Below are 13,097 nucleotides of genomic sequence, written 5' to 3'. Positions count from 1 at the left end.
TACCGGACTATGAATGTATTGATTGTGTCCGCGAATTTTACCTACCCGTATACAGAAAAGTTTTTAGAATATGGTTTTTTGAAACCTTGTAGAAAGTCATGTGTCATGTGGATATTTTCATACGCCGATCTGTATATTTGAATGAGTTTCGGAATACTCCGCTGTTCAAATTTGTTTTTCATCGTTTATACTGATTATAGATACCTACTGAATAACCTGGTGGCTGGTGCAGTAGTGCACATTTATTTAAATACATTTAAGTTTATTATATTGACCACTAGGTATTATAGCTAGGTAGAAGACCTTGTAACTACTTTAATTAATATATCAATGATTTAAAGAGGTAACAATTTAATAATTTTTCTTTGATTTTACATTCTACATACATTTTATTTGTAAAAACGGGTTTTACTAAAAATATTGAGAGGGTACTACAATTGATTTAGTTTATTAATTGAGAGATTCATTTATCTTAAAATTTTTAAAAGATATTATATTTTATTTGATAAAAATGTTAGAACTAATTTTTTTTAAAGTAGGTACCTATAATTTATTATTATAAATTGCTTAGGTTAGCTCATATCTGCAACTACATACGTATTACATACGTTTTGTACATTATTTTTAATAAAATGCAAATAATATTGAAACACTCCGCTGTTCAAATTAGTTTTTCATCGTTTATACTAATAGATACTTACTGAATAATTTTAATTTTGCTATCTATCAGATATGTCTGGTACAATATTGTACAAAATATATCCAATAAACTTAAAGGTAGTTAAATTCCTTGATAAATAAAATAGAATAATAGTTAATAATTAATGTGATATATAAGTACCTATATATAGCATCATAATGAAGTAATATTTGGTCATAACTATAAAATAAATATTTTGCTTTGCCGTTGTAAAAATGTCACTTATACCATACCACCAATGGGTAAACTACAAAAAATGTTGAGGTTAAAAATTCCTCGGAAAAAAACTCCTAGTAAAAAAGTTCGTGGTTAAAAAGTCAACGGTGAAAATGTCTGAAACATAAAAAGTCCGTATGTTGAAAAAGTCCGGTACATATAATTAGGTAAAAGGAAAAATACCACAATCACACAAACAAAATTCCAATTATTATTAATATAAATTGTAACTAAATTATTTACCTGACAAAATATTTTTTTGACGACAGTTAGTTAATTAAACTGATAAATCATAGTCATATAATACTAGATAAACATTATAATCATTGGATTTTTTTGTTAAATATATTATATTTTATATGGTCATAGTTAATACTCAATTTAATATTTTATTTCAATTTTTATATAGGTATTAGGTAATGATACTAAGTAAATAATTATTATAATTATTGCTTTTTTTTTTTAATATATTATATTTTATATGACGATAGTTAATACTCAATTTAAATACTACATTTCTTACACAAATCTAAAATTTTATTGATGGAACTTCTTTATATTATATAATATATATATATATGTATAACTAATTATTTTCTAAAATTAGGTAAGTAATTCTTATTCAACAATATATGAGATTAGGTAACTCTAATTAGTAATTGATCAACATATTGAATACCTATACTGGCTATACTATTCAATTGGATCTTTAGTTTGATTGCTATTTTTTATGATTGATGCCTGAATTATTTTAATATTATTGTTCTTTAATTTTTTTATCTAAAATAATAAAATGTGTAACATTTTTTATACCATAATTTAAATATTTTTAATTCCTTATGCAGCAAATATTTATACTACTAATATAATTTATAGGTATGAATATTCAATGATATCTAGGTATCAAAAATAACACGGTCGTCATCATTATGTGGTTAACATGATGGTGGGTCCACAGTTCTACATATTATTATACTATATAGAATCGTAAGTAAAAACTCAACTTGTCATTCACAGGCGGGTCTATTTAAAATCTAAATCAATAAATCATATATTATAAAATATCTAAATTTATTCTAAATATAATATACATAGAACATAGAACTAATAACTAATAAGGACTAATTAGGGTGTTAATGATGTATCGTGTATGTGGTTAATATTTAAAAAAAAAATGCTTGGAGATTTTAACAAAGCATCGTCTCCAGTGTTGGCCTGGCCTGGCCATAGCCGCTATATCTAGGCAGCGAACGCGTCCGGGGCCCCTGGCCGTATTCGTATACTATGTGTATTGGATATTGAATTTTGAACTACAATATTATAATTTGCAAATTTTTGTAATTAAGCTGATTTACACATAATATATTAACGTAATTTAAAACAAAATATTATTTATATTATCATTAATATTCTATTATTAGTTTATATAATTTTTAAATGATTTAATATAGTTACTATAATATTATAATATTATAATACTATTATAATATAATATACGTATTTGTAATTAAATATTAATAGTGTGGTAAATGGTAATTATTGATACTAATTAAACGGCGTCGCGGAAGTATTGCGAAAGCATTTCCCGCGGCGCCGTCGGTTCAAAACGAAAAAAAAAAAAAAAAAGATACTAATTAACGTTTAAAAAATATTTGTTCAACCATTTGCATGTGGTTGTGAATAATATTGTAGTCTGGGGATTTTTTTTCTTGGGGATTTTTATTCCGATTACCGTACGTAATAGGTACGAATTTATTATTTTTATGTGTCCATCTCGTACTGATACTATACTTATAATTTATATATACTTATCTATGCTATACTTAATCAGTAATACAGTAGGTACCTACTTTTGGGTATTGGGTACCTACTTTATTATGTTCATAATCTATACAACGTCATATTGTTACATATTGTATTGTTAGTTGTTACAGACTATAATTGTATATTTTATAAAACATAATATTATTATGGGTTTTTACAGTTACCCTTGCTAGTTTGCCGTATGCACATAAGTGACAGGTGGACAATGAAGACAATTATAAAATGTGACCGCCGTGTGCTATCATGTATAATATTATGGTCTATGAAAAACCTTTTTTTTATCAAACGTTACTAGGAAATGATTAAATGAATACTTTATTTTTTTTTTAAATAAATAACTAAGTATTTTGCTTTACCTTCATCGTTATTTTGTCATAGGGATTATAATATTATAATTTATAATAATATAATATAATATTATTATATTATTAAATTATTAAATTATAATATAATATTAGGTATATTATTATAATATTATTATATGTATACATTTCAATAATTGACCGAACGAACCGTACATGGTAATCGAAAGATAAATTAACTCAAAGTTATCAATTAATATATACATAATGTTCGCATCCTGAAGTTTTTACTTTTTTTGTATTATTAATTATTCGTACGGCATATCATTTGATGACAATAAAACAAAAATCATAGATACCTATTATAGATATTGGTAGACATCTATTATAGATTCCGAATCCATTCGATAGCGTTTGGTGTTGCGTTTACGAAGACTTCCAGACTCCAGTGTTCCGTTGAATTTGTGGTTTGAGCACTCTGTTATGATATGAGAAATAGTCTGATTAATGTTATATGGCCCGTAATAGTGTAATACGCATTCATACTCGGGGACTGGGGTTAAACCCCACCTGTGCATCAGAAATCCAAATTTTCCGTGTCCAGTCCTAATTCGATTGTGTATGTTATATATTTTTTTGTCATATTAATATTTAATGCGGATAGAAATATCGAAATTTGAGTTGTTATATATACTATAATATAGTCGCGTTAACCGTGAACTATTACACTATTATACGAAAAGTCTTGAGGTTGAGCCGTTAGTGCAAAAGGGCGACCTACAACTATCTGAAAATATTTCTGTCAACATTATTTTATCTGAAAATATTCTATTAGCGAAAAATATGTAACACCTACACACGTAATTGTATATAAGTTTTAAATTCGGGTATTCATAAACTTGTATTACTTTGGACTTTTTTTTGCTGGAATTTTTAACCCGGTCTCTTTTCTTCGGATTTTGTTCGAGGAGCCCTTTATTCCTACTTATTCATGTAATATTCTCATATTTAAATTTTATATTAGGAATTTTTATTCTATACTCCGGCCCACGAGAGAAGTAACCCGTTTCGCGCATGCTGACTGGCGGAATTCCCCCACTTAGTGCCTTTCGCTGTATGTCAAATACGTGGAGATGCGCGGATTCGGACGCGATTTGGTCGGGACACGAGTTACTTCTCTCGTGGGCCGGAGTATACAACCAAAATTGAGCGAGTTTTACTCAGACTGCGTACAACACATGCGGGTGTGGACGTGTGTTGTCCTCTTAGATTAAGACGCGTGGCATCTAAAGAGGACGCTACCCATACATTTGTAGTCTCCGTCATACACACGCACGACATACCAAATTGTCGTTCACTAGTTTCAATAGTGTGCTGTTAGTTTTGATACTAGATTGAATTGACCCGTTATAAAACTTCGAGGTAAGAACATTATCTGTGCTTAAGCGTCGCCGATTTTTCAAAATGTTATTTTTCAAGCAAGCTATGGGTATGTGAAATATCAAAAATTAAAAATGCTCATATCTGGCTTGGAAATTAAAATATCGAATAAAAGCCAACGCTTAAGGACAGATAATACTATTATCTAAAAAATTTATAATAGGTAAAATCACTCTAATATAAAAACTAACAGCACACTATTGAAACTAGTGAACGAAAATGTGCTATGTCGTAAGTGTGTAAGACGGAGACAACAAATGTATGGGTAGCATCCTCTTAAGATTAATGTAAAATGTTTATTTAAATGCGTATCAAAACTTATATAATACAAAAATACAAATATTTAGGATTCATTTTGTAATTTTGATTTATTTATTTGGCTCTACATGTAATAGTATTAGAAAATATTATTATATTATAATAACATAATATATGGTTTTGTATATTATAATTTCTTAAAATAAATCAATATTCAATACTGAGGTTTTACTAAATCAAATATCATTGATAATATATTTAGTGAGTAAGTATACTATAATAATATACCACCCGACGTCCAATAGATTATGGATTGACAACACAAAAGGCATAGACTGAAGTAGGTTCCTATATAACAATGAAGGACGGCGGGTCCCTTGATCTTACACTACCTGTTACCCACAATAAAGTTAATATAACAATACTATCCCATTATAAATTATGTTGGATATATACTATATTGGAAATTAAATTATTTCTAAAAATACATTTTAATTGTACATGTTGTGTATAAAACATATACCTATTTAAAAATGATAAAACCAAAATATTTCATCTTATTGATAAAACGATTAAATGTGTATATTTATAAGTAGGTATACCAATCATCCTGAAAATAGGAAGTTAAATACAAAACAATACTTACGTTTCACAAGCCCATCGATATATCTTTAGTGGCTATTATTTAGGGGGAACAATTTAGGCAATTTCTAATATTGTCGTCGCCGCCGCTCGTAATCTTTGTGTTAGTCGTAACTCGTAATTGATTTTTAGTGCGTATAGTGAGTACGGTTCTATATGACGTGAAAATAAAAAATTATAAAATTTAAATTTTTAAGGAGTTCGAATTCGATAACAATAGATTTCATATCACCCGGCTGCTGGCCAACGGAGCGACTATGTTCCATAGCACACGTACGCGCATGGACAGGTCAATTAAAGAAGTCTCGAAAAAAATGTTTGTACACCCGTGACTATGAATAATACTAATAAGCTGTCAAAAAAAACACACTTCTAGCTATCCAATTTCAATTTTGGAGATCACGCGTAGAGCATGTCACGTGAATCTTTTTTATGCATAAAGGCCCAAGTGATTTTCCACACTTAACCATATAGGGCGCCGCATCCGATAGCATTATAAGGGAGCATTACAAAAATGAATGAATTAATTTATTGTCATATTATATCCAATATTCTTTTGTTAAACTATCAATATCTAAAAAAAATTTGTACTCGTTAAATCCATGAAATATGCATATAAATGTTCTTAAACCTAAAATATGCAAATTCTTACGAAAAATAACGAAATATGCAAAATTATACGACAAAAAATTTGTATTTGAATTATACGTAACATATGGATCGAATTTATATCGAATTTGAATTTCAATTCTTAACAAATATGAAAATGCCTAAAGTTCCGAGCCTTGCATTAAGTATAAAATTAAGTAGATATGTATATACTATGATAGTCACCTGACGAATCAACTAACGAAGACATTCATTATTTAACTATTAAAGCTCCAACAGTACAACACATGTAATTTAAAAATGTTAAAAAGTAAAAACTATACATAAAGGTGATAGGACCATAAAAAGCGTAGGTAGAACATATTTTGTAAGGCACTAGATACTGTTATTAAAATTCATAACATGTATATAATATTATAAACACAACAATATAAAAACATAAAACCATTGATATATTGGAAAAGATGAAATAAATAAAATGACCGATATCTTTAACACACACACCCGCAAACACAAACATAAATATACAGCTATTGTACGAACATTATAGGCTACCTAGCTCCGTAGAAAAGGGATGCAGACGTACCGCACCATTGGACAGTCGACGTACCTACCTACCACGTATTCAGAAGTGGGGTTTTGAAGAGGGAGTATTTGAGAAAAATAAACTGTCGACTATAGCCGGACCAAGACGATCACCCAACAAACAGTGTTCTGACGTTGGAGTGGATTTATGTTGCCCTCGTATTTTTCAAATATCTTACGATTCTTCGGTCATTTGGTTTTAATTTACCAACACTTTATTGTCCAACGCCGTTGCCGTCCATTTGAAATCCGAATACCTTCAACATAAATATTCGACAAGTAAGTGTTAATATCTTATAATTATATGAGTGCAAAAGTCTTATAAGTCATAAATCACTAAATAATAAAAAATTACCTCCAGAAACTTACATATTAGGATTTATCATTAGGTTTAGGTACATATTAAAACATAATAATATTACAGCGAAATATAGGTAATTCCTTATTAACTATTTATTGAACATCCTAACCAACTAGTATTGAACAATCGAACACTATTATTTAAAACATTTATAGAACAAAATAGTTATTTTAAATACAAAACAAATATATAGGTATTAAAATAATTTATTATTCTTATACTTTTGTGATACTTGTATAATGATTAGGTAGGTAGGTAATAATAATGTAACGAAATTTTATATAAATTAATATAATCCGTTTGCTCAAGGAACTTAAAAATACATGAGTACTATACCGATATTAATATAGATTCAATTGGACTCACCAATAACTGGAATCAGAGGCGTCATGTCGTCATTTGTGGTACGCAGGGCATATATTTACGTACCTAAAATTGCGTATAATAATTTTTGGTCCACTGGGGACGCCCGCGCGCTGACCAAAAAAAAAGTTTTTATTATTTTTATAAGAAATTGTGCTATAGTAAATACTACCTATGTCGGGTACATTAGTTTTAATTGAAACGTGATAAAAATAAAAATAAATAGGGTGTGTTTTTGTTAATTTTTTTTTTAGTAATTTTAAAGTATTTTTGTTATAATATTAAGGACTGAAAACCAACTATTAGGTAATACAGGTAGGTACTAATGTACTTATAGTTCAATTCCTACTACTTTGGTTATTTTTTAAATATAATAAATCAAAAATGTTTAAATGAGATGATATTTACTGCATTTATAACTGCCCTAAACTTTATAATTTATTAAATAAAAATAATGAATCTGATATCTATTAAGAAATCTTAGTTTTTGCGCTGTTTATAGCTTGTTTATCCACATTGGCGTCAACATAAAATAATCTTTATATTTATTTTTAATTTTTCTAAAAAATATTTTATTAATTAATTAAAATATATTAGTCATTACAGTACTATAATTTATTTCTCTTATTAAATTAATATATATTAACACATTAAAATATTAAAATCTTAAAATTGTGTACCTTATAGTACATATGTAATATGTATGTAGTAACATATATTCATTGCTTTATGAATTTAAGATTTCAGTGTTGCAGTGATGACATAATTTATTATTGACACCTATTAGTAAATAGGTATTTTTGACTTATAATTATCTCGTTTTATGGATTTTTTTATATTAGTTCAATATCCCTTAACTATCGGTTAACTATCAATTACTATAGAAAAATCCAAAAAAACAAAAATTATTAAGAGATAATTATAAATTAAAAATACCTATTTATTTATTTAATTCATATTTATATATTTTATATGAAGGAATACTGGGACCGACTGAGAAATTTCGTGTGAAGCCCAGGATATATAATTAATATCCATTAAATATTTTTTTTAATTCTAAATGTTACTTTTGTCTAGTGGATGAAATGAAACAACTAGCCATGACATTAATGCAGTATAGATCATTCAAAGAGAGACAAGAATATCTGAGCAAATCACTCGATCATCTGGCATTCGACTATCCTGATATATATGCAGTGTTGTATAGAGAGATAAAGAGAAGAGAACTGGAATCTAATGATCCGAATAGAATTGCTAAATGGTTAAGTAATCCAGCACAAAATCCATATGTCAAGCTTCATGAATCATTGATGATGGTAAAAAATAGCAACATCATGGCCAAAGAGGAGTTCATGTACAATTTAAGGGGTATGTTAAACCAAACGATTAAAAATGGTACCAACATTGAAGCAGCAGTGAAAATATGCCATTTAATTAGAAAATCATCGAACTTGAAAATATTTAACGAGTGAGTAAAAAATGTAATATTTTTCAAATCTTTTAGCTTACTTATAACTTTTTAACCTTTTTTAGGAAATTGAAACAACTCATTGGCCAAGTAAACCAGTTGAGCAACACTCAACGTCATTATATACCAAAAGAGACCAAGCCAGAAAACATTTGGAGAAACAATTTCAGACCTCCACAAATAGACTCTTTCCAGCGATTTAATTTTAAATCTGATCAACAACAGCATACCCCTGTTTGGAAAAATATGCTGCAATCAACCAATTCAGAAGCTGCCCGTGGTCAACCACACTTTAGCAGTAAGAATTAAACATTGATAAAGTTACAATTTGTATGAAAATAATATTTAACTATCTACACTTTGTTTGTTTTTAGTCGATTGTTACGGGTATGATCATCTGGAAATGATTGCAAGTGTAAGCAGTGCTACTACTGTGAGAAACTCACAGACACCTATCACCCTGACGATTGTTGATCAAGGAATGGATGGAGCAGTTGCTAAGTGGCTTCATTATTTGAAACTACATAAATACCAATGGTTCTTCAATAGCCTCAATTATCTTGAAATTGTATTGATCGACGAGGACAACATTGATGGTTTTATAGCTAAAGCAGACAGAAACTTTATTACAAAAGGTGCACAAAAAAAGATCTGCATATCGTCAAAGACGTTGAGGGATCGTCCACAAAAGTTGAATGACTTATTATTAGTAATTTTAAATATATTATTATAAATTATGAATAAAACAACTAATAAATTACTTTTGATTATAGAAATTGGATTTGGAAGTTACTCCAAATGAACTGTGCGAACTCGTGTCATACATGCGAGACATTTTACATTATCCCATACCGAACAAGAACTGTGTTGTTGGCGATCAATTACAACAAGACATAGTCCTTGTCATGGAAAAATTGTTAAATCAACTGTTGGAAAAACTAGGTTTGGTCCATTCTTTAGTTGCCCAGAGTTTACTTGGAATGTCCATCAATAAATACTTGGAATGTACATTGTTAATTATTGGTAATCAAATGTTCGTGAAACATCAAATTGACAAAACAATGATGTTTGCTGATACTTTAAAATATAAAGTCCATAGAATTCCTAGAAACTTTAACTAGGTAACACTTTCAGTATTATTCAATAAAATCTTCATATTAGATATTCAATTTTTAAGTTGAATTATTATTGTTTGTGATATGTTTTTTTTATACAAAATGGTATTTAATTGTTAACAATCTTAACTTTTATATTTTTATATGCTTGTATGTTTTATTAAAATGTTAAATATTTACAATAACACATTTTATAATTGGTATGAATTTTTAATTTTTGTTATATGCTTCAGAAGACAAATTTATTTTTTATTTTATTGTTTTGTTTAAAATTATATTTAAAGTCAAATATAGTTGAATTATTTTTTAGAAATTTAAATAGATTGTTTTTTTTTATGTTTTACTTTACGTTTAATGTTTTGCCATTTCATATTTATGGATTGCAAGGCTTTTGTTTATAATATTTAAAGGGATGACTAATAATTATTATTTGTACTTTTTGTGTATAATTATTTTATTTTATATTATTGTTCAATAAAATATTAGATTAAAATATAATTGTAGATATATTTTATATACATGTTTTAATAAATTATTGATACTATAATTTATTTGAGAGATTTGTTTATTTTAAAATGTTCAGAGTATAACCATAGTTGAATAATTTCACTACTCAAATAGTCAAACATTCACCCAAAACTAAAATGTTATTGTAATTGCAGGTAGTTATTGTTTAACAATATAATGTGAGATTAACTATTATTATTCAACATATCAAGTTCCAATAACAATGCAAACAGATTTAAGTGTTAAAATAATATAAAGATTTGTAAAAAAAAAAAATACTTTTATTATTTTAATAATATAAATAAATTATAATGCATAAAATAGAAAATAGGAAAAAATAAATATTTAAACAATTTTTAATAGAAAAAATTGGATAGTCTCTAATGGTACATATTACAGGTTGATAATATTGTGTACTCATAGAAATATAGAATACATCATACAACACAGTACTACAATTGTAGGTATCTAGGTGTTACAATGAAAAATGTAAATTGAGCGATCATCATTTATGATAGGTAAAATATTAAAATGGTAAGGGATTGTTAATTATGAAGAATTATGATATCAGGATTCAGGTGTACCTATATTATCTGTGATGCAACAATGTGGGTTTGTAACGGTAAATATACATTTTTCCCCGTTCGGGGCGGACTGTTTTCGGTGTAGTAGGACATTTTCCTCCAGACATATTTTTGATGCGACATTTTCCCCCAAATTTTTTTTTTAAGTTTATTAAGGACTAATAATAATATTAAATTTAATAATACAATACTATTATTTTTTTTTAAATAAAATATAAAATATATAAACATTTTTTTTTATTTTCATAAATATATAATATATTATAAATGCATATGTTTAATCCACTGAACTAAGTACTTAAAACAATAAAAATTTAAAAAAAAAATAAGTATAAAATAAAATATAATTAATGATTAATAATAATGGCTAAAAATTCCGACATAAAAATTATAAATTTTGTAAAAAAAATTTGATTACTGATGATTATTTTGTTATTTCTAAACACATATTATTTTATTTTTTGTTAAAACTGTACCAGTTTGGATATTTAACAATTTAATAATTGCTTTTGAATATGATTCAAGTACTTAGTTCAGTTGATCATAAATATACATCTATAATTTATTATATTTATGAAAATATTAAACAATAGGCAAAATAATAATTTCATAATAAATAATAAATAATATTATTAAATAGTAAACTTAAAAAAAATGGTGGGGAGGAAATGTCTGCATGAAAAATATATCGGGAGGGGGGGGGAGGTGTCCTATTACACCAAAAACTGTCTGTGGAAATGTCCGCGATTTGTATGTAACACCCGTGATAAGTGAGATTTTTTTATGAATGCTATTACTACAGATACAATTGGTAGAAAAACATTCAAATTAAATAAGTACCTACAATGAAAATAAAAATTAAACTCAGAACATAAGAACGTACAGATGTATACGGTAAACACTAAACCAATTATTATACATTATACATTATAAGACGTAAAATTTGCGTTTAAAATTAACAATGAATTATGCTATATTGGTAATAATAATAACAATAATAGTTACGTTACAGTTTTAACGCATATTCATATTGATTTAAGCCAAACCAGCTTGCACATCGGCTTTCGTGTTTTTGCATTTAAAGTGTTCTGAAATCTCGTTTAGCGTCTTGTTCTCGGTTTCCGGGAGCTGGAAGTGCAAATACACCAGGCCGATTAGGCCTATGGACCCGAACAAAACGAAAGTGTTATAGAAACCCGTAAACATTTCGAGATCCAAATAGAACTTGGTCATCAGGAAACTCAAGATGAAGTATGTCGCTGAACTAAGACCGGCACCGACGTTTTTACTTCTGGAACACGACAAGACAACGAGAAAACTCGTAAGCGTTATGTTGTATTATTATTAATTATTATATTCGTAAATCGTAGTTATTAACAAAATAATATGTACTACAGTGAGTTCCATATAGTTACCGAGATCACAGGTTTGTAGAATCGAACGTTTACATGGAATTCAAAAATAAACCATATATACCAAACTATAGGCCCGGTATAGGGGCTAGGGCATTGTTTTACGATGAGCATTTTTTTAAACCATTGTGTATCGCGGATTGAATCGCTTTTATGGATTAGTAGTCAAAATCAGAGCTGATTTTAATCATAATTTATAAAATTAAGACACACCTTTATTATGCATTACCTATGCAATTATAGTAAGAGTTTATTTTGATAATAAGAGAAATAAATTACATGACATACTCTGCAAGTGTAATTAACCACTGGGCACTGTATACAATGGTTTTTTCTTTGTCGTCATTTTTTTTTCAATAATATACACCTAAACGTGTTTTATTTTTTTTTTATTAAATTTGTAAGTTAACTTAACAAAAAACAGATGTTTTCTTGAAACAATTATTTAATAGAATCAAAATGGACTGCACCAACGTCGATCACATAAGGAGGACGCTACACCTGCATATGTTGTCTCCGTCTTACAAATGTACAACATATAACTGTTTTGCAAGGGGAAGAACCGAGAAGGCTACAGTAATAACTAAGAAACGAGATTTTCACGACATAAAAAGGAGAGCTTTGGTTGTGCAACGTTGTTATTATTTTTTTTGATAACATTTATATGAAAAAAAAATTTCGAGTTTGAAAAACACAAACAATAATGGTTTT

The 13,097-nt window shown here is 27.7% G+C and overlaps 2 protein-coding genes across 3 annotated transcripts in view; one reads left to right on the top strand and one right to left on the bottom strand.

Moving 5' to 3' along the window:
* The first annotated feature begins 6,071 nt into the window (after positions 1–6,071).
* On the top strand, positions 6,072–9,949 carry LOC100573548. Its single transcript, XM_003247642.4, has 5 exons — positions 6,072–6,855; positions 8,378–8,768; positions 8,834–9,066; positions 9,143–9,477; positions 9,542–9,949. Coding segments are annotated over exons 1-5 (1,308 nt in total). The 5' UTR covers positions 6,072–6,854; the 3' UTR covers positions 9,890–9,949.
* A 1,665-nt stretch (positions 9,950–11,614) lies between these two features.
* The window catches only part of LOC100167659 (facilitated trehalose transporter Tret1), an 11,653-nt gene continuing 10,170 nt past the window's right edge, over positions 11,615–13,097 (bottom strand). For both annotated transcript variants that reach the window (XM_016808181.2, XM_001942676.5), the window contains exon 8: positions 11,615–12,265. In XM_016808181.2, the coding sequence (XP_016663670.1) occupies positions 12,010–12,265 (256 nt within the window). In that variant the 3' untranslated portion in view covers positions 11,615–12,009. The remainder of the gene's footprint in view (positions 12,266–13,097) is intronic.

The sequence above is a fragment of the Acyrthosiphon pisum genome, chromosome A1, assembly GCF_005508785.2.
Source record: "Acyrthosiphon pisum isolate AL4f chromosome A1, pea_aphid_22Mar2018_4r6ur, whole genome shotgun sequence".
NCBI lineage: Eukaryota > Metazoa > Arthropoda > Insecta > Hemiptera > Aphididae > Acyrthosiphon > Acyrthosiphon pisum.
This window is presented reverse-complemented; position numbering and strand designations above follow the sequence as displayed.